This window comes from Phalacrocorax carbo, chromosome 23 (genome assembly GCF_963921805.1).
Source record: "Phalacrocorax carbo chromosome 23, bPhaCar2.1, whole genome shotgun sequence".
Lineage (NCBI taxonomy): Eukaryota > Metazoa > Chordata > Aves > Suliformes > Phalacrocoracidae > Phalacrocorax > Phalacrocorax carbo.
Genome location: NC_087535.1, coordinates 6,032,493 through 6,053,577, shown reverse-complemented (window position 1 = coordinate 6,053,577; position 21,085 = coordinate 6,032,493). Strand labels below are relative to the sequence as shown.

At 42.7% G+C, this 21,085-nt stretch overlaps 1 protein-coding gene across 2 annotated transcripts; it reads right to left on the bottom strand.

The window, feature by feature from the left end:
- Positions 1 to 7,717: 7,717 nt before the first annotated feature.
- LOC104045236 (membrane cofactor protein) lies at positions 7,718 to 20,866 on the bottom strand. Of its 2 annotated transcripts, XM_064472136.1 has the most exons (12): positions 20,539 to 20,866; positions 19,198 to 19,389; positions 18,904 to 19,000; positions 18,111 to 18,196; positions 17,505 to 17,711; positions 16,559 to 16,741; positions 15,375 to 15,563; positions 14,564 to 14,755; positions 14,205 to 14,231; positions 13,483 to 13,549; positions 11,570 to 11,675; positions 7,718 to 9,641 (listed from the first exon to the last, which is right to left on the bottom strand). In XM_064472136.1, exons 1-11 carry the CDS (start codon positions 20,813 to 20,815, stop codon positions 11,585 to 11,587), a joined length of 1,608 nt encoding a protein of 535 aa, XP_064328206.1. In that variant the 5' UTR covers positions 20,816 to 20,866; the 3' UTR covers positions 7,718 to 9,641; positions 11,570 to 11,584. The 2 variants fall into 2 exon arrangements, with proteins under 2 accessions (XP_064328206.1, XP_064328208.1); XM_064472138.1 differs by lacking the exon at positions 11,570 to 11,675 and having other exon boundaries at positions 20,539 to 20,864.
- Between the last annotated feature and the right edge of the window lie 219 nt (positions 20,867 to 21,085).

Here is a 21,085-nt window from a genome sequence, read left to right as displayed (position 1 = left end):
TTTCCAAGGAAGAGAGCTATTTCTGAGTTAAGTGCATCTCTTCAGCTCCCCACACAAACACTCTTTATCCAGTGCAAATGGTGCATAGTAGGTGTCCAACAGCAGCCGCTGGTTTTTTATTTGGATATACAGCTCAAATGCTTCTTAAACATTGACGATGGCTCTCAAACACACAGTGAAGTTCCAGTGATAGACAGAACGATGGAAATCCTGGGAACAGGTACAAACCAAACAGCTCATGTGCTCAGGGGACTCAGCCAGGAGTTTGGTCAGTGCTTTTCTCCAGCTTTTTTGCCAGGTCCTTCCACTGCGGATAGCGTTAGGATACGCAGGGTACTGAAGGCATGCTTTCAGCTGTCCGGTTTAAGGGCAGGTTATACTTCAGTGAACATCTGGCAGTATTTGTTTCCTTATGCTCTTCACCAGCACAGGATAGTCTTTTGTCTCTTGAATGACACAAAGAAAAATACGACTTCCCTTGACGTTACCTAAAGTATCGGGAACGGTGGTGTTGGGGGAACACCATGTTCCTGAACTGACTATACAAATCACAACAATAATCTCCCTGTGACTGCCTTCAAGACCTGCAATCAATACTTCATATTCTAAGGTGATGCTTAGGTACAGAAGCTAGGAACAGAAAATTACTTTTCTGGTTTCAGCCACTTTTGCGGATACAGTTTTTTTTAGCATAGTTAGTTCTGTAATGTGCTGTTCAGTCAAGCCGCGCATGGCTAAATTTCGTGAGTTTTCAGTGCTGCACCTTCCGACTGCTCTTCCATGACCTGGGTCATGTAAGTGCGATGCTTTTCTTCCCCTGTGTACGTTTGCCCGCTTTCACCTCATCGTTCCTTGCGAAATCTGAAATCCTCAATAGGATTCAGTGGTTGAGTAGTTCCTGTGCCCTCCAAACAGGCTGTGGTTTTGCCTAGGAACGCTCATGAAAGCAAAGGTGGAAGAAAACTGTATGACTCCAGGCAAGGCAAAGCAATTTCAGATGAGCAGACGGGAAGCAGAAGATTAGAAATTGTAGCCCTAATATCTAGCACTCCTCTAATGGTCACTGTGCTAAAATAGCTCCCTTCAGCTCAAAATAGCTTTGGGGCAAGCAACAGCAAATAAATGTTATATTTTACTTAACAGTCTGAAACAAAAATCTGGATTTAAAAAGAACAGGTTTTCTGAATAAATCCTAATTATTTTAGTGATGTTGTGCTGTTATGAACTACCTCCAAGTTTCCCCAAATAATCTGTAATCTGCAAATTAAAGGTCTCTTGCACTTTTTTTTTTTAGCCTACTTTGTTAGAGCCAAACACCACAGAAAATGTAGATCAGTATGGCAGACCCATAAAACGAAGGCTGGTATGGCCCATCACGTCGCCCAGCGTGCCTGGGTCAGTGCTAGTGTTGAACTATCTTGCCCTCAAAATTAGGTTTGCCGCATCCAAACCATCAATACCTGTTTGCCAGTGCCGACTGCCAGACCGTGGTGCAGCACTGTGCAGGAGAATCCCAGCTGGCACCAAACCCGTGCTGGGAACGAGCTCTATCAAAATTCACTCAAAGCAGCAAGAGTTAACCACACACTGGTGCGCCTTCCCTGAGGCCACCACGCAAGGAGAAAAGGCTAAGATGCACACCTCAGACCTCATCACAAGCCAAATTTCGGTCATCGCTGACACTGCCTATCACCTGGCCTGTCCTAAATTATCTGGAAAAGAGCTGCTTCTCCCTACGTTCAGCAAATGAGCGAACAAAAACCCGGCCTTCCTCTCACCCCCAAACCCTTGGACCATTTTAAAAAAACGGATTAGCGTGATCGGCAGCTTGTTGACAGTTCAGCACAGTTAGACAAATGCTAGTGAGTGCTCTGACAGATTACCCTTAATAGGAATTGAAATTAGTGACTCAAACGTCAAGCAGGCCTGACTGTCCCATTGCTTAAATAGAGCTAAATGGGACAAAAGGCTCTACAGGCTTTTACCCGCAGCACGCCACAGTCCCGCGTTCAGGCTGCCTTTGGGTTTTGGGGGTGGGGGGGCAGATAGCACAAGGTTTGCAGACCCGGAGTGCCTGGCTTTTAACTTCACTATTTCTACTGCCATTGTGAGGCCACAGCAGTAGGACTAATGGAATCGACCGTGTTCACTCAGGAATGTGATCTGGAGGTTTTATTCTGGTCCTAATCAAGGGGAAAAAAAAAAAAATCTCCGTTGTGCTTTAAGCTCATGAGGGAGGTACATGGTTTTGCTGCCCGTAATAGCAGTAGCCTCTCTAGAGCCATCTTGTAGTCACAAGCATCAACTCCACTAAGCAATGCAGCACCTACCCTACCCTCACGCAGCCTAGGTCAGTGCTACTGCTGACACAGAGCGTTACACACTGGCGACTGGCTCAGGCTGCAAGTTAGGGCACATTTGTCCGTACCTGACCCACACAACACCACACAGTATCAGAACCACACAACAAACAGATGCAGTTTCACGCTCCGCCGGGCTGAAGAAGCTTTTTTGAAACCTTAGAAGTTCACTCATTTCAATTCCCCTTACAGGTCACCACTTGTACTGTCACACCCCTCTGTCCTGCACCTGGCGCTGGTCTGACTCATTCCTTCACTGTGGGGATGATGCATCAAGCTCAGATTTTCTCCATGTTTTCTCCAGGGGAGACCCGAGTGTGACGAACCATGAGTTTCACTCCATGATTTGAAAATGGAGGGAAAAAAAATTACCACGCACGCGGGGTCATGCACAGATCTGTTTTGCTTACTGTGGAAGCCCCAGAAGGGCCTTAATTTATGAGCTGGAGGTTGCGAAAAGTCAGGTCTGTGACATCCAGGTTTGCCTTGTTCCTGCAGACTAGATTAAAGGTCTTCAGCTAGGGAGGAAGTTCCCTTTCATGGGGGAGGCAGGGATTTCTTCCCTTTTTGCCTCTGTCTCATGTAGAAAGTATAAATCAGCATGAAGCCCGTGAAAGGCTTTGAGATGTTCCTCTGAAAGAAGCCACAGAACTGTACTGCTACTAAAACACATCTGAAAAAGGAGAAAACCAGAATGATAATATTGTACTTTCCCTGCTATTATTTACTGAAGCCTCCAGAACACTTTGACAAAGCCAGCTATAGCTGATAGTACTTGCTTGTCTCCACACGTGTGTCTACATGTGTGTCCATACGTACACATTCAACGCACAGCCAGCAAATGCTTGAGACAAGCACTGGTTTATTTGTCTGCACGTGTGGATATTAGTAGTTGAGGGCTGTGTATCACAGCATCGTGAACGGCTCCCTTTTTTCCTCCTCCCCTCTGCATGCTGCCTGCCCAAGCATGCTGTTAGGTTTGGAAAGATCAGCATACACCGTCACAGACATATCCTTCATAAAAGGTGTACCTGCAGTCTGGCAGAAAGGGCTGACACCTTCTGGCTGCTTGGAGGGAAGGGGAGCTTGTTAAGGCAATAGAACAATCTTCAGGTAGCCTGGACGAGGGGCAGCAGCATCTTGATTATGCTGAAGCGAAACCTGGTTTTATCAAACTACAAATAATGAAGGAGTCATTGGTCTTCAACTGCTGCATGATATTGTGGAAGGCTTAGGGAGCTTTGCAGAGGGGAGGGGAAGGTATGCATAGGTGCTCAGACCCTAGAAGTCTCCTACCTCTACAGAAGCTCTCATTTTCAGCAGCACAAACGTAAGTGACATTTCCACCGTTTTTGAAAACCCTAATAAAGACTTCTTTTTACTGTTAGGGCACATGCTTCCTACCGAGACAAGAAAAACACCAAAGCGACCCTCACTTTGAGCCTGTTTCTGAAAGGTGCTGCAGTGGTACTTCATCTGAGCTGCAGCTGACCTCCAGTCAGCAGTAACTCTCGGTCCAGCTTTTCAGTAGTAAATCTTCATGCCGATAATACAGGGTGCCTCATAAATAACTGTGCCAGCAAGACAGACGCTGGGGAGGGAACCTGCTTTCCACTTGTCTTTCACCCTGTTGCCCCAGTTAATGGATTTAGAAACTACAGTAAATATCCAGATACAGCAATCTAGTACAGTTCTTTCCCCTTCCTCCACTCCCCTTTCTTGGAAGGACGTGCTCTTTTCTCTGAGTTTTTCCTCTGCTGCCTGTGGGTGTGCATTAGGATGTAGGCACTGAAGCAGATTCTTGGATCTGGTTACAAAACTAATGCAAAGAGTTGCCAAAAACCCCGGGCATCAATACGTGAAACTCCCAACTCCACTTCTGCCGCACTTTATTCCATTGTACATCAGCTTCTGTGTCGGCACAGGCTGGCCACAGCGGCCAGTTTGACAGTTGCTGAATTACACATGTGTGTAGTCGTTCACAGGCTTCAGGACAACCCATCTATTCCCGCTGTACCGAGACACGTACGCTGCAGGTTAACTACCACGGCTGTGCTGCGCTACAGCACGGCTCAGGCCTATTCCATTTCCAGTAACCGTCAGCCACTCATTTTCACACTCTCCTACTTCCTTGACAACTTTCGTTGAACCATTTACAGTTAGATTTGCAAACGCTCCCTTTTTAGGTTTCGTTCTGACCCACACTCAGAGTAGTTTCCATGCAATTTATTTTCATTGTCCCTACAGAATTTAAAACTTGTCTTACAAAACTCCGCAACTCCTTGCTTATGAAGAGCTCGCAGGCCCTGGGATACAGCTGACAAAGGAAGTTCCATCACGATAGTCACATTTCATTTCCCCCGTCACAAAAAGCACCTGATCTGTCCTCTGTGCTGATGCTGAGGTCAGTAAGTGGCAGCAAGGCAGAACACTCTCCGCCTTGGACAGAATGAGGTTTATAGCCTGGTTCTCTCTGCAAAGGCATGAAAAAAGTGTTCCTGTACAATGCAAACTCCCCCCATCAGCAGCGCACTCTGCGCTGCAAAGAAGTCAGACCTTTTTCACTACTTGCTGGTAAGAGGTTTGGTATATTGCACCTGGCTATGAAAGGAAATTACAGTCATTGCCAGAGTGGTGGTTTCTTTGTCACATTATTTAATTTCTCCTACATCAGCCTCAGTTATTCACAAGATGCCAAAACAAAAGTGTCAATAAAATAACTATCCCACAGTTCACTGTCTTACTTTCTAATAAAATTAAATAAATGAATTTTTCTCTAGGTACGGTGGAGATGAAGGATTTTCCCTCTCAGCCTGCAGCCATGCACAAGATGTGTCTTCCTCTGGAAGCTGGTTTCACATGGTGGCTTAGATTTTCCCACTTTGTATCTAGCACCATTTGAAATCAGTGTTCTAGGAGCAAGAATTACAGCGTGGGAGGAGATCAAGCAGCTAACTTGAGCGACGGCCTCTACTCCTTAAAACAGCACTTTTTCCAATGGTTATTTTTTGCCAGCCATCCACTTTGTAACATCATCTGATTTCTAGACACTTATGCAACCACTGTATACACCCTCTCAAGCTAGGGCCACAACAGGAACAGCTTCCTTCAAATGTATTTCTACTTAATAAACAATGGATATTGAGTTAAAGTTGTCCAGAGTAAAGTGATCCGAAAGCTGCATGAAAACCAACATAGTACTTCTTGCATCTTGACAGGCAGAGTACATTTCCTTTCTTATACAACCACTAGAACCCTAACGTTTAATTTACTAACTTAGAGCAAATGTGTTTCCGCTCTGTGCTCGGGGACTCTAGCGCCACAGAATTATCACTCCATAGCTCCCAGAGACTTGCTCTGCAAACACAGAAATTCCCTCTAACAATTTGATCTCAGCAGTTAAACACAAAAGTGCCTTCAGCAATTGTGATGATGTCACGCTGGGGCACACAGAATCCGCTCCTTTTTCCAGAATTATTTCTTAAGTTTATTGCTGGTAACTTCTAGTAATGATTCCAACGACTTCTATACCCTTGCATCCAAACCACTAAAATGAAGCTAAACTATTTTTGCTTGACCTCGCTGTTGTCAAACATGTTATACGCAGAAAAGGCGATGGCTGCGTGGATGAAGCATTTGATCAGACCACTGAATAGTCGTCTTTAAAGAATGCCTAGCTGTCATCTACAAGAGGATTCTTCTCTGAGCCAGGAAAATGTCTCTTACACAGGCTGACCGATTTCTCTTGGTGTTCAGAGTCTCAGTTTTTGTCTAGCACCATTTGAAATCGGTTATGATGTAGGGGGAAAAGCAACAGTAAAGGAAAACTTCATTCCCCCGCCCCCCAAAGTCCTTATAAATAAACACCATCAAAGCATGATCTTGCTTCACAAACACGTATGGTATGCTCTTCTGTTTTCCGACCTGAAGTTACACCTACAGGCTGAACATCCTGCACAAAAGGAGGACAGTCAGCATCACGTTCAACTAGGAGGGATGCTTACAGAGAGAGCGAAGCATCTCTTCAAACACCTAACTAAAGATTCTTCAGCTCAAGCAAGCCAGGGCCCATGTGTGAGAGCACAGCCACCTAACCTTCCGGCCACTTATACTCCATGTGCTATTTGTTTGCCTTAACCTGTTATTTACTCAGATATTTTTTTTCCTTTTAAATAAAATTGTGTGCTACTTGGTATTGGGCTCTGTCTCAGGTAGACAGATTACATGTTTCCCTGCTGGACAATATCTAATTGCTGCAAGTCTCTTCATTTCAGTCCCCAGCTCCATTTTCACCACCCCATCTGAACCACGCTCAAAAGTGAGCATTTACACTCATTTTAAGTGTACCACCGAGAAGCCTACCCACCACTAACACTTCACGCTACTGAACATTAAACCAGGTAATACTGGACCTAGGTTTTGCTACTCCCACTGCGAGACAATAGCTTGTTTTACCAGTAGATGGCAACAACGCATTTTTATTACATGCAGCCTTTCTCTCAGCACAAAGTTCATGTGTTCACGTCTCTTAATTATCAGCTCCAGATTCTAAAACGAAATAATTCACGTGGGACTGAGTTCTAGAAAAATGGTGCAGAATTCGTGACAATTAGGACAAGTTAATTTGTAGTGTTTAAGTCAAATTGCCTAGTAGCTGCCTATCCCATCAATGCTGACTGCACTCCCAAGCCTTCGTGGACTGTGAAGATGTGTAGTCTACGTACTATCCTCATTTGCGGTCCACGCCAACTGATTTTGAGTATCGCAACCACGGATTTAAAAGAGTATGGCATATTCATTATTTTTCGACTCCACCCTCCTCTGAAAGGCTTCACTCTATAAGGCAGCCAACCCCACACGTTTCTTTGCAAAGAAAGTCAGGTACATTTTGAGTGTGAACCTCATACAATTAAAAATAATCACATTCTACTTAACATTTTACTTAAAAACACCTAAGCTATATCCCCTAAGGATTACATCTGTCACACACTGGACAAAAGTGCCAGAACACTCTCTGGACTCTGCTCTGGACTTGGTGTTACATCAGAACAGCCCCATGATAATAATTTGCCTTTTCTCCATCAAGTTTTTAACTAGGTTTTTCAGAAGTGAACACTGTAAGGTTTTGGAGGTTCTGGGAAATTCTCTGCACTTCCAAAAGAAAACCAAAAGGCTCTGAGACTGCTCAGCAAATTAAAACATATTCTCTACCCGACCATTAAGTAATTCTGTGCATAAACCACAAACTTCAATCTCTACAGTTACCACCTAATGCAAGTTTGGTACATGAAAAATCATCTTCAGAATAATTGGAAAATAGCTGCTTACCCCATGACGAATGAAAGACAAACACTTACTGCTAAATAATTTAACATTTTTATTTGTAATATTACAAGTCATCACTAATCTTTACATCTGGAAAAAGTGTAAATATGAGGCCATTTTTTTTTTACAGTTATTTCACTTCAGCATTTAGTGCATTTCAGAATAATTTAAAACATTGAAGAAGCCATAATCAAGCTAGCTAGTGACCAACACACTCTACTCCCAGTACAGTATCATAGCATTTACAAACAATTACCCAACTAGGTATCAACTAGGCAATGAACAGCAAGTAGTTCTGTGTAGCCAAAACCCCTTTCAGTAACCAGAGACTATTACGAACTCTGACAGTACAACTGCTGTGATTGTCCCAAAAAGCCCTATAAAGCCCTAAATAGTTCTGTTATTCAAGCAACCTAGGCACTGCTCCACGGTCGTGAACATCTACCAGCGACAAGCAAGACTAGTTAAATGAAGTGAGGCGATTTGGTTTTTCTGGGAAAATTGGTTTGTGTAAGCTGCCTGTATGTTGACAGCAAACTCAAGATTCACAAAGCCAAAACCTGTCCTAATTAAGCTTTTAGTTTTAATAAGGAAATTAGAAATAGCAAGTATGCATTTAAAGTAACAGCTACCAATGCACATCCGAGTCAATTGGTGGCAAGTGCTGCGACGGGAGCTCCTGGAGACACAGTCTTGACTGAAACACTTCATGAAGCATGCAGCTATCTAAAGAGCGACCGCATCTACTGCCTCTGCCAGCACACCCATTCCTTCATTCCCCCAACTGAGCTGGTTTGATCCTCCTTTCACATGAGAAGAGAAGGGAGTCAGACAGGGAAAGGCTTCTGTTTCTCAACAGAGAGCTGATGCTAAATCTAGCGTTACAGAGCTAGATTTAGCATCGTAGTCTGTATACAGAGATTTGAAATGCTCTATGTGGAATATATGATTTCAAGTAGAAAAAGCAAAGAAGCCAGATCTTTATAGCACACTTTCTATCCTGAAAAGCAGCCAGATTATCTCTGAAACTGACATCAAGGCTCAAGAAAAATCAAGCAGCCTAAGGAACTTATACCATGCTCCTGATGGAGACGGCTACCCTCGATTTCTCAGCAGTTCCTTTAATTTGGTAACTTCTGTCAACAGGCCAACAAATTCAAAGGCAGGGGATACCTTTGCTACAGAAACCTGCCGTTTTCCATTCCAACAAATCCACTGCAGTCTTTCTGGGACCATACCAAAGAGCCAGAAATATATGGCTTTTTTCCTTCTTAAAAGCAACAGAAAAGCTATAAAAATCTTATTTAAAGGCACTTTTTAATTAATTAGATATATACAGAAACCAGCCTTAGCAAACAAAGAGGTAGCGTATGGAAGATCTAAACTCTGATAGTTTCAAAAAGACATAGCCTTAAAAGGCACCAATCTCTTAAGGAAATCAATAATAAAACATTTCAGATTACAAGAGACAACATAATCATTTATACCGCCTCAACCACAAAAATGCACGAGAAGCACATTCGGATTTTAGTGAGCAGAGCTAATACTGGATAGTCTTCTGTAAGAAAACAGGTAGCACTGAAGGCAGCAGGCGGCAGCAGCTGGTACTACGACAGTGATACGTCCAGTACTCCCGCCGACACTGACACTCTTGCACGCTACAGGTATGTGCCTTTAAGACCATTTCACACGCACAGAAAAGACAATGAGTGGCCCATAAGGAAAAGCATATATATATATATCTTTTCTTTTTACCCTATCAGTGATCTCATACTATAATTAACCAGTAATATAAAACATAGTACAAGATATTAATCTACAGAAACTCAATGCAAGTGCAATCATTTTCCATTTCTGATAGGTATGTTCAACTGCAAACTCCCTCCCACCCCCAAAAATGTCATTCATGCTTTACAGATCTTATATTCGGCAGTACATGGAGTGCTGTCACGTTTCCTACAAACAAAAAAACAAGTCAAATCAGAGATTTTACATTTAAATAGTTTTTACATTTATTCTGAAAGCACATCCTTAGTTTTACCATTAAATCAACAGGTAAAGTCATGAAACTAAGTAATTATTTGTCCTCTTCTTACTAAGCAACTGCTAGACTGAGGAGATTTTTGCTTCACTTCATCCACTAGACTTCTAAGAGTGACCCACGGGGTACAAGAGCATTTGATCCAAATGGATCATTTCAAGTGATGAACAGACCGTGCCCAAGTATTATCAAAACCCGAAAACAGCTACAGGATTCCCAACTCCTCTGGAGTCTACATCAGGAGCATCCCTTATAATTTATTTTAAAGTAGGTACTAAACAACATACCATATTTATAACCTGAATATTAGTTTGTAAGAATTTTGATTTTGTAGTCTGCTCAGCAAATTTAAAATACATAAACATACAAGGATTAAAATTTATAATGATATCCATATATATGCATTTTCAAGTTCTTGAACAAGTCATTTTGCTTTACAGAAAAAAAAAAAAGCCAGACCAAACCTCTGCACTATTACTCTGGGTCTCTACAGAGTTCTAGATACCGTAAGATTAACTCAGGGGTTAATAGCACCTACACATACCAGACCATGAATTTCTCTTATCATTATCATGTGTGAAAGGCAAAACTGGACATAAGAACTTGTGATTCCTTTTTTCCCCTCTCTCCAAATATTAGTCCAACTAACCCAGAAAACTAATCCTATCTCAATTAGAAACATCTTTATTCAGAGGTAAAGATGATATTCCTTAAACCACACATTATTTTGGAGGAAACTCCAAGATTAATTTTCATATATGCCATCTCAAACTTATCAAAAAGTACTGAAGTCACTTGTTCTTTAAAAGTAAATGAAATCAAGACTCTGCATTTGAAGAGACCTTTGTGTTACGTTAGAATAAGAGACAATGTTTTGATCATTACCTTCTTGGAATCTGCAAAATGCAGAAAAGCAACACCAATGAAGACAGTAGTCTACAAAAGTATTTGTAGTGTAAACTCTAACCGTTAAGGTAGTAATGACAAATACTGACAAGGAAGAGTCAAACTAAGCCATGCTGTCTTAAATCTGTCCTGTTGTAACAAGATTTGAAGAGTCAGGTTTTTGAAAGAGCTAATTTGACCTGACACAAGTCCAGGAGCAATTGTTAACTATCATCACATGCATCTGACTACCGGACTAAGCACTAGTTTAAATTACAGGAGGGGAAATCTGTTCCAAACAAGCAACTGTATTCTGACCCTTTCAAGGGCTAGAGAACTCAGAATCTGAAAAAGAAGTCTTTCCATAAAAAGGTTTAAAAAGATGACCTTGTTTGCACCTTCATTTATTTAATTTTTGTTGTAGAAAGCTGAAAACGCAGATGAATCGGCAATTCTGAGGCACACGTTATCTGGTTTTCTCTGCAGGGATGCACACTACCTTTGTAATACTAGTGTTGGTGTAATGCAGCAAAGGTGGTTTCCAACTCCAACAGCCTTCTAATTATTAGGGAATTACACTATTATACTATTAGCTAACGAAAGTAACACGCCCCTGAAATCCATTTCACGCTACTGAAACAGATGCAGCATTCTACTGAGTATGTATATGGTTTCTATCTTACCAAAAAATACGTTACTTGTTCTTTAAGGACAACCCAAACCCAAGGTATGTGATATGCAACCATGGAAGCTATCATTTACGACACGGAATGATAATTCTTTATGGAATATAGCCTGCTCTCCCCAAATGAAGGAATGGTTATTATAGTCTCTCCTATAGGAAACTGAGGTTCACAGCTAGCCAGATTCTACACTCCTGAAATTCTGAGTAAACCTTAATAAAAAAAGAACACTTAAGCTTCATTGCAAGAGTCTAAATTAAGTGGAAAGTGGATACCTTTTTCAGATTCAATTAATTTATTTGTGCAGTTTCTTCCATCTCAGCTGCTACATTAGTTTTTAAAATACATGCTTGCTTGCAGCTCTCATCAACTGCATACGAGCTGAACAGCAGAAGGGGAAAAAAGTCTAATTGAATGTCCTATAAAACTGACAGATTAAACACACAAGAAAGAGGGCAAGAAAAGATTTTTGCTGCAATCTGAAGATGACAACTCAGCAAGCATGAAGTATTGGAAGCACAACAGTTCACAAAGGCTTAGCTACATCAGGAACCCAGCAAACTAAATAGAGAGATCTAGGCCTTGATAAAAGGAGATTAGATCAGGGTTTTCAGACAAGAAAGAGGTTTAATAGTCAGATGTTGACAGCAAGGAAGCTTAAGGAAAGCACTGGGTGCAATAACACTTTTCATCTTGTAAAACTTTCAAGAATATAACATTCTTTATTTTTTATGGTCTTGCTTTAGATCCCGCCCTCTTCCTTCCTACGCCCTCGGAAGTCTCTCCAGAGACGAAGGCAGAAAGTGCTGCCCTAATACTATTAACTTATTTGGGCCATCCAGATTGTAGATTATCCAAGGCATGGATGAAAGCAGTTGCTCAAAAGCACTGAACTCCTTAGCAGCATGCAGGTAGACAGCCACTCTGGCCCTTGTAATGATACTGTACTGCCTGTGTGGAAGATACTACGGCTGAATGCTCACTGGATATAAGCTAGTTTCAGGGTTCTCCAAAGTAGTGCTGTGTGTACTTCATTACAAGTACGAACCGCGGGACTATTTCCTCTGGTTTGCTTTATTTCTAGCATCCCTTCCTTTGCATCGCGTACCCCAGATAAATTCCAACAGATTTTGTTGAAAGGCAAGTCAGTGTTGATGAGATGCTTATCATAATGCTCTATGTGTACCACCTAACTTGCTCTGAATTTGCAGTATTTTGCATGTTACAAACTACTTCTCCAACAAAACAGGCCTTTTTCAAGAAACTAAGACACCACTGCAAGAAGAAATGCATGAAGAGGCATTTAAATCTCCTGCCACCCCTCCACGAAAAAGCATACCTAATAACCAGTTGTTCTGAAGATAAAGTTCAGAAGGCCCTATATGTCTCATTAAAAACAGAAGAACACTAATATTTTACAGTTGATTTTGCAAGTCTTTAACATAGGGACACCAATCCCTGCTGGTGCAGAAGAAAAGACTGAAGTGGATCCACACACTAAACATTCTAGCAGCAGAGCTACCTATTTGCTTTTTCAAACAGCAGAGGAGCACCAGTTCAGGTCTTCTTTTGTTGGTTTTGCGTTTTCCTTGTAACTAAGCCTGTATTATTTTATTCGAGGCACTTCTGGTCCAAAAGACAAAACACAGTGGTCCTCCAGTTACTCTGCACTACCACTGGTATACCTTATGTAGGAGAGAGGAAGCTCCTTAGTTCACCTCCAAGGCTTCCAGTTCATAAAAACCACTCTGGCTCTTAAAGCCCGTGAGATCTAGTGATGCCAGAGGGTATCCAAGCAATAAAATAACACAAGCCCACACAAGCCAATACTGCCACTGGTTTTAAGAAGTAAACTGATACCTTTTAGAGCAGATGTGAACAGTACTTTCCTCGGCAAGCATACCGATGCCAAATACAAGCTTAAGAACTGGGTTTTTCCTTCCTTGAAAATAGTGCAAGTGTTAATTAGCAGCTTATCTGAATAGCAGATACAAAACCAAAGTGAAATATATTGGTAGGCACTTTAGCTTCCCATCAGCTGCTGTGGTAAGCTCACAAATAATCATCAGGCATTTGAAAAGAAAGGGCAGATAAAGCTCAAGAAACTTACGGATGCGTTAGCACTGCTTTTGCTCAGTCATTTAGAAATTTGCAACGACAACAATAAAAAAAAAGTAGGCTTACTCACCCATTTTGTGAAAAGAATTTCTTATAGACCCAGAAGGCTGCCAGGAACACCACAATTATCACACTCACTTTAGGAAGAATTAAAAAAAAAAGCCTTAGAGCGATAAAGATCATCTCTAGCTCACAAAAAGAACTTCAGAAGTTTTTAGCAGAAATAGCACTGTCTTCATCCCACAGTCTTAGACAACCTCCCCCCACCCAAAAAACCACCCCTTAAAATTTGCATGGCTTCTTTCACAAATACGTATTTGATGCTTTACTCAAGACTCTCCAAGAACAGCGACCACCAAGGTGGCCAAACCCCACCGGCTCAGTAACAATAACACACATCCTAACATTACTTTTTACAAGTTTGTAAGAAAGTGGTAGGCTTACAGAGGCAGGTAACAAATGCCAGGACAGAAGAGGGACTAAGCACTTTTGTTCACCGGCACAGTTATTTATTCATGCTTCCAGCAAACCCAAGCTCTGAAGAGTTTATGAAGATGGTTATGTTGTGACAGACTGCCTTTGGAACCTGATACCTCACACACATGAAATTAATCTGTAAACTGCTTGAGCAGTCTTAACTTTTCTTGAACTTTAAGAGTAGGCAAGCATTTTTAAAATAACCAAACCTCCAAAATCATGTTGTATTACTACAGGTGATGACCAGAGTATCAGTCCCACATAAAAAAAATACAATCCGCAATGTATCTTGTTCGGGTTTTATAAGATACTTACCACAGATGATGGCTGTAATATACGGACCTAAAAACAGAGTAAATCAGTATCACAAGAGGAATCTGTGGCTTCTTATTCAAACATTATTATAAAAATATCCACAAAGTTATTTCAAATAGATCAAGCACTTCTGCCAACACAGTCCTTGTGGCAGGACAGTTTATATTGCAACAGTTACTTAATTTAAAATATTCCTATTTTTAAATGGCTTTTACCAAAACCTGGTTTTCTTATGGCAAAATAAAGCAGGAAGTTTGCATTAAATTATTTTTCCTGAATACCAAAGAATGTCCCCAAGTAGTAAAGCTTTTGTCACATGTATTTTCATTCTAGTGGAAATTCTTGCAGTTCACACTTACTTAACTGGCAAGTTGGCACTCCAGGATTCCATTGGTTGTGTCCAATATACTGAATACGAGCTTCACCATGTAACGTGTAGCCTGCATAACATTCAATCGTAATAAAATCCCCGACAGAATATGAACGGTTCTGGCCATCAATTACTCTACCATATTTTATGTATGGAGCAAAACCAGAACTTTCAGGCTCACCTGGAAAGAGGAGGCGAGGGGAGAGAAAATGAAATAAAGTCCAAGAATAGAGCTGATGCATAAAGCAGATTCAAGAAATTGCCATCAAAAAGGCCCAACATTCGTGTAAATATCAGCAGCTCAGTCAATCCTCAGGACGTGTTACATGCAAAGACTTCCTGCTTCCTAGAGGCTGAGATACTCCTGCTGATGGACATGCTTCAGACACATTAAGGGAAATACACATCTTGGCTTCATTAGGACAAACTGTTGCATCACAGAAATGACCACCTCTGTTTATATTATAGTAAGTGATCATATGGTGCAAATGAGGCAAGAATAAAGTCTGCCGTCATCAAAGGAAGCATCTTCAGAAAACACTCCCAGACCAGATCTTTCACACTGGTTTTTGAACTTTACCAATCTCCATGAACAAAAATAAGACCGAACAGGGACTCGCAAGTCTGCTCAAAACTTTCCTCAGCTGCTGAAACTCCACCCCACAACAGTCAGCCCTGCCAACGTAACCTGCTGGTGGCCAGCTGACAGACCTCTGACTTCAGGATCCGGACATTACTACGTCAGATGTTTGGAACTTGCCACTCTGCCCTTGATGCTACCAGTTATGAGTTTTACTCACATGCACAGTTTTGTGAAGAACTCCACGTATCCTGGCCTTGACAAGTTACTGTCATCTCTTCAGTGCCATCAGGAAAAGTACAGCCAGCACGGCACTTCAGCCGAACAGACTCCTCTATTTGATATGTAGATTTCGCTGGAATCGCTACTCCATGTGCAATCTTTGGGGCACCACATACAGCTTGAGTAACTAATACATGAATTTAAAAGTAAGTTTAGTGATAATAAACTTTAAATATTTCATAATTCATTAACTCACTCCACAAACATACATTGCCTTTGCATGAGAAAAACAGATCAGCATATCTGAATAGTTTAGCTTTACCACAATTTTAAGTACAAATGTTTCCCTTAGAAGACTTAAAAGAAACATCACCATAGGTATTCATTAAGGTCATATGATCTTATGATGTGCTAGCTAAGAAATTCCTATTTGTTGGTTAATTATTTTTGTAAGCTCCAGATGAATTTCCAGGTTCTTTATCAGACTCATTTGTTATGGAACACCCAAACGTACCCTTTGCAGAAGCGGTTCTCATTCCTGGGAACTCGTTATTAGAGTATGCATGTAAGGAATTCTCTCCCTGTACTCTACAACAACATTCCCTTTTCCTCTAGCACAAAGAGGATGGAGAATGGCTACAGAAAGACCTCTGCAATGTCCCCAGCCCTGCAAATTAGTCCTGACTTGGCAATTTGCCTGGTCAAAATCTAACAACATACTACACACCATACAAGATTCCTGGAAAGTAAGAGTTGAAGAGCTGCAGAAGAGATCAGAGACACGTAATGATTCTGATTACTCTACAAGGACACTATAGGCTTCCTCATTAGGTTACTAGGTTACTCATACTCCTAGTTCTTTCTATCAGTATTCAGAAACACATCTTTTCTCCTGTATTTACACAGGAAACCACCAGAACAAACACTGTGGTGCTATTACAATGCAGCAGCATCACACCATGACTTCTATAGGCGTGTCTGCAACTCAACTCACTCTCATCCAAAAACTCTTCAGTTAAGAGTCACTCAACACCCAAAATGGCTGCCCATAGATGAGGCTCCATGTCAACCTCCTCAGCTTCTGATTTCCAACTGCAGCGTTACGATTTTAAATTTTAGTTGAGACAGACATACAACATTCTCAACATACAGGAGAAGCTGGATTCTTATTTAGAGACTTACTTTTTTCACAAGTTGGTTTTGGAGGAGACCAGACGCTATTTGCTTCACAGGTAATTATGTTTGCTCCGGTCATGTAATAGCCTGGATCACACTCAAACATGACTGAGTCCTTATAGCTGTAGGAAGATGCAAATCCAGATTTTTTCCTTCCGTTTTCAACTTTCGGGTTTTCACATTTGACCACTGAAATAGGTAGAAGAAAAACACCTCTGAAACATTTGTTAACAGTATCTTTGCAGCAGAGGCAGCGTTTTTTTACTACTTCTAGGTTTCCTTATCTAACTCCTCAAATTGTTTTGGAGGGGCTTTGTAAAAAACTGGAGGAGGTCCTTGTTTTAGGCTGTTGGGTTGTAGCAGTACCGAGTCAAGTAAGAAATTGTAATAATTGATATAATCACGTTCCACTTCTAAAAGACATACTCCTGTATAGGGGCAGAATTTCAGAAAACAAAGTGGTATTGATTAGGGTTGAAATGACAACATGCAACCATCTGGTATTTCTCCCTATGTCTGCAAAGCCAGACTGCATGCTGGGCTTTGCATTTGTGTCTGCACTTGCACAGTAGCTGTGTTTAGATAACAAAGAACTCTTTTCTTTTTACTGCTCATAATCTAGCTTCCACATTCTTACTCCTTAGACAATTTTTCTTTAGCCACCCAGGCTTTACAGTCTCTCAGTTCCTTCACTTTGTCCTTGTCACTTCTACCAACAGCATGCTCACACATATATTTTTAAAGTTTAAGTCAAATTTTAGTCAGATTCTGTGTCATAATCAATCAATACCAATATGATCTCCACCAGAACCGCATGAAATCTAGTACCAGAGGATCTGTTTCTTCTTTTCTATAGGGAAGCCTGTCCCCCCGCCAAAAAAAGAGGGACAGATATTGAAGTTTTGGAGTCACACAGGCTATAATAAATAAGTATATCAAAAACCCCAACAACCTCTACATTCTGGAGGTGGTCCACTCCAAACTCCATTGGACTGTGCATCGTATGTGCAGACAATAGTAGCTTCCCCGATCAGCGAGAAGGGATCCGCGCCTTTCGGTACATCGTCACACTTATAGGTTACTGCTGTTTCATAAACATAGCTGTCTGCTTCCGTGTGGTGCCCGTTGGCTATGCTTGGAGGTGGTTCACAAGGGATCCCTAGAAATAAATCACACAAATTAGTCAACAGAATTTTGCCGTTACCTTGTTCATCTCAGAAATAGTGAGCCTTGATTTGAATGTAATTCGATTTAAAATCTGACACAGAGCTATTTCTAAGACAAGCCACAGTTATAACTGAGGGTTACTGATGGTCATTTATTATAGGGAGTCTCAATTTCAAGAAGAGGTTGACTTCAACTAATCTGAGCTAATTACCATGACAACTGAAGTTTTTCAGTGGTCATTCCTTAGGCACAACCCAAGTAGTTTAAAATAAAAAAAACACTCGTCTTTTTTTACCATCATTTCTTATCCTGGGAAGTTTATGGCACAGCTGTTTTTAAATGAACTACCACCATCTGAATACAAGCTTAAACACAGCAGTAATTTACTTACCTTCACAGAAAGGAAGAGGCCCACTCCAGGCAACACTTGCACCCGCAATTGTACAGGAAATTTCAGCAGGACCACGTAATCTGTATCTACACACGTAAAAATTTTTAAAGAGGTTGAAGGCAAGAAATCTCTCATTTCTCTGACAAGCACCTAGAAACTTTATTTATATAATGCTGTTCTGTGATTATGAGAACATAAAGTACCAAGTTTTTGTTGTCATGAGAATGGCATCCTAATTTTTTTCTAATTTTGCTAACCGCCTCAACTTTGACCACAGCAGAGAAGCAAATGAGACATCACTAAAGGAACCAACGGAACCCTTGCCATTTTAAGATGCGCACCCTCTAATACTAATGCCCTAAAGTTACCAATACTAAAGAAATAAGCTGTTAAAAGGAAAGGGAAGAAAAAAAAACCTTGTGAGAGGTTAGTGCTTTTGACTTCATTTGCTATACACAGACAAAAGGGCCGTTATTCGATACAAAAAAAATATATTTTTTTATACATATTATTATATTCCCTCTGCCACAGGAGTATTAAAAGAAGTCATTAGAGGTAACACTCTAGTATTCACTCTGCAGAATCTCACTAAAAAGCTTAAGTGTTGGTTGATGCAAACAGCAAGTAATACCAGGGGATCAAACCAAATTTAACTGTAATTTCATTTGCTCCAGGTAGAATTTAGGAGTCATTTCAAGGGAGAATTGGAATGGAACCTGCATAAGAAAATTTGGATTTGGTCAAATTGGTCTAAAGAAAAAAAAAAATTCATTAACTTCACCAAAATACTTACCCACTTGCACAAGAAAAGGTAGCTTTTGAACCAAATGTAAGATCTGTCACATCAACAAAACCATGTTCTAATTCTCCCGGATGGTTACATGTTCTCTCTAGGGGGAGTTGGAAAGAAAAGAAAAAAAAAAATCTAAATCTTTTGTAGTCCTACACAAAGACTAAGTCCTTGGCAAATACTGTTCTTACCGTCATTAGCATTTTTCAAGCTTTGTTTAAAATATTACAGAACATGAATTCCCACTTGAAAAACAACTACAACTGTTAAACATCAAAGGGAAAAAGCACACATTACCCCTACAGAACTTCTCTGTGGATGACCACTGCAAGTCTTTATCACACGTGCGAGTAAGTGATTTTCCAGGGATCGCCATATACCCCGGCCGGCACTTGTACGACACCGTGGTTCCGACAGGAAAGCTCTCTGTTGTTTTGAAACTGTCCTCGAGCTCTGCATACTGCAGCCTATCTGGAGGCTCACACGCTTCTGGCAGAGTAAGAGGAAGGAAAAATCAATACACAATCTTGTCAACAAGAAGAGACACAAGCTGAGACATAAAGGCATAGAAGCCAGGCTACTTCAGGAGGTTTTAAGGACTCCGGTAAATCAAAGGGGTGACATTCTTAAGTGCCAGAGCTATCTGTATATTGAACTAGGGTCTAATTTTTTAACTTATAATTTAATTGCATCCAATGCCCAACTCTACACTAGTACAGGCTCCTTACTTCGTTTCCTCAGCTTCTTCTCCAGCATTTGTCCCAGACAATGCATTTCCTTCCCGGCCTTTTTTTTGGCGGGGTCTGTTTGCCTTATTCTTGTAGTTAAATACGTGGCTTAATTCACTGTATACCCATCAGCAGTAAAATGCCTGTTTAGCTTGCTGCAGGAGAAACGGCCAACCGACCGTACCCACATTCATCTCCTTCCCTAAGGCAAAAGGCCAGGCAGGTCAGGGGAGTTTAAAACCCAATCCAACAGAGACAGAATCACAGGTTGGAAGGGACCTCAGGCATCATCCAGTCCAACCTACAGACCCAGGGACATTTTAAGGTGCGGTTAATGCTCTAGACATAAAACTCCTCCATGCTAGAGGACTCAGAAAAACACATTCAAGACCCTGCAACCCAGCCACAAATGTCAGACCCACCCAATCACTGCAGGACACGACAGAGGCCATCACCTCTCTGACGATACCTATTTCTTTCCCAACCTGTTTATAATATGGTTTAGAGAGTTACCAAACCATGAAAGAAATTTAAACCTCTAACTCAGGCTCAGAACCAGCATCCACGAGCACCAAAGCCTGCACGCCTGGTTCTGCAAGACCAGCTTCCCTTCACCCTCCCGCCCCAGACCCCGCCGAAGCCGCCCGGAGCTCCCCGTCCCCGCCATCGCCTGGAGCCCTTCCCTCCTCCTTCCCCACCGCCTCCGAGCGGCCCAGCAGGCCCCGGGAGCCCCCCCCTCAGCCCGCCGGCACCCTCGGGGAGCGGAGGACGAGCTCCCGGCCCCATCCCGGCCCCTCTCCGAGCCGGGAGGCCGCGGGGCCCGGCGTGCCAACCCCCCCCGCCCCGACCCCTCAGCTCCGCTCCCCCCACCATGGCAGGCCGGGGCGGGGCGAGACCGCCCGCTGCTCACCCTGAGCCCGCGTTCCACCGACCCACGACAGCGCCAGCGCCAGCGCCAGCAGCAGGCCCGGGCGGCGAAGGGGCGGGCGGCGCGGCGGCCCCACACTCCGCGGCGGCCTCATCCTCCGCGGCGGCAGCGGCCGCTCCGCGTCCCAAGCTCCGGCCACGGCCCCGACGCAGCGCGGCGCTGGGGCGCAGGCGCGGCCCGCCCCCTCCCTCAGCGGCGGCCGTCGCCATGGCGCGGCCTCCCAGCGCCTGGGGGAGGGCAGGAGAGCGGCCAGCGACATGGCGGGGACGGGCCGCCGCCTCTCGCCGGCCCGAGCCGGGCTTGGCTTACCTCACCCCGGCCTGAGGAAACGGCGTGTGGTGAGACCCCACCCCGCCCCCGGCCTGAGGAGGCCGCGCCCTTCCCCCGGCGGGGTCCCCAGAGAGCCGCCCGCGCCTGCGGCCCAGAGGAAGAGCTGAAAGTCGTGTTTAGCTGTGCGGTTCCTGCGCTTTGAACGCCAACAAAGCCCAGTTTAAACTAAAGGCCCTGTGTGCCAGCCCAGGATGAGCAA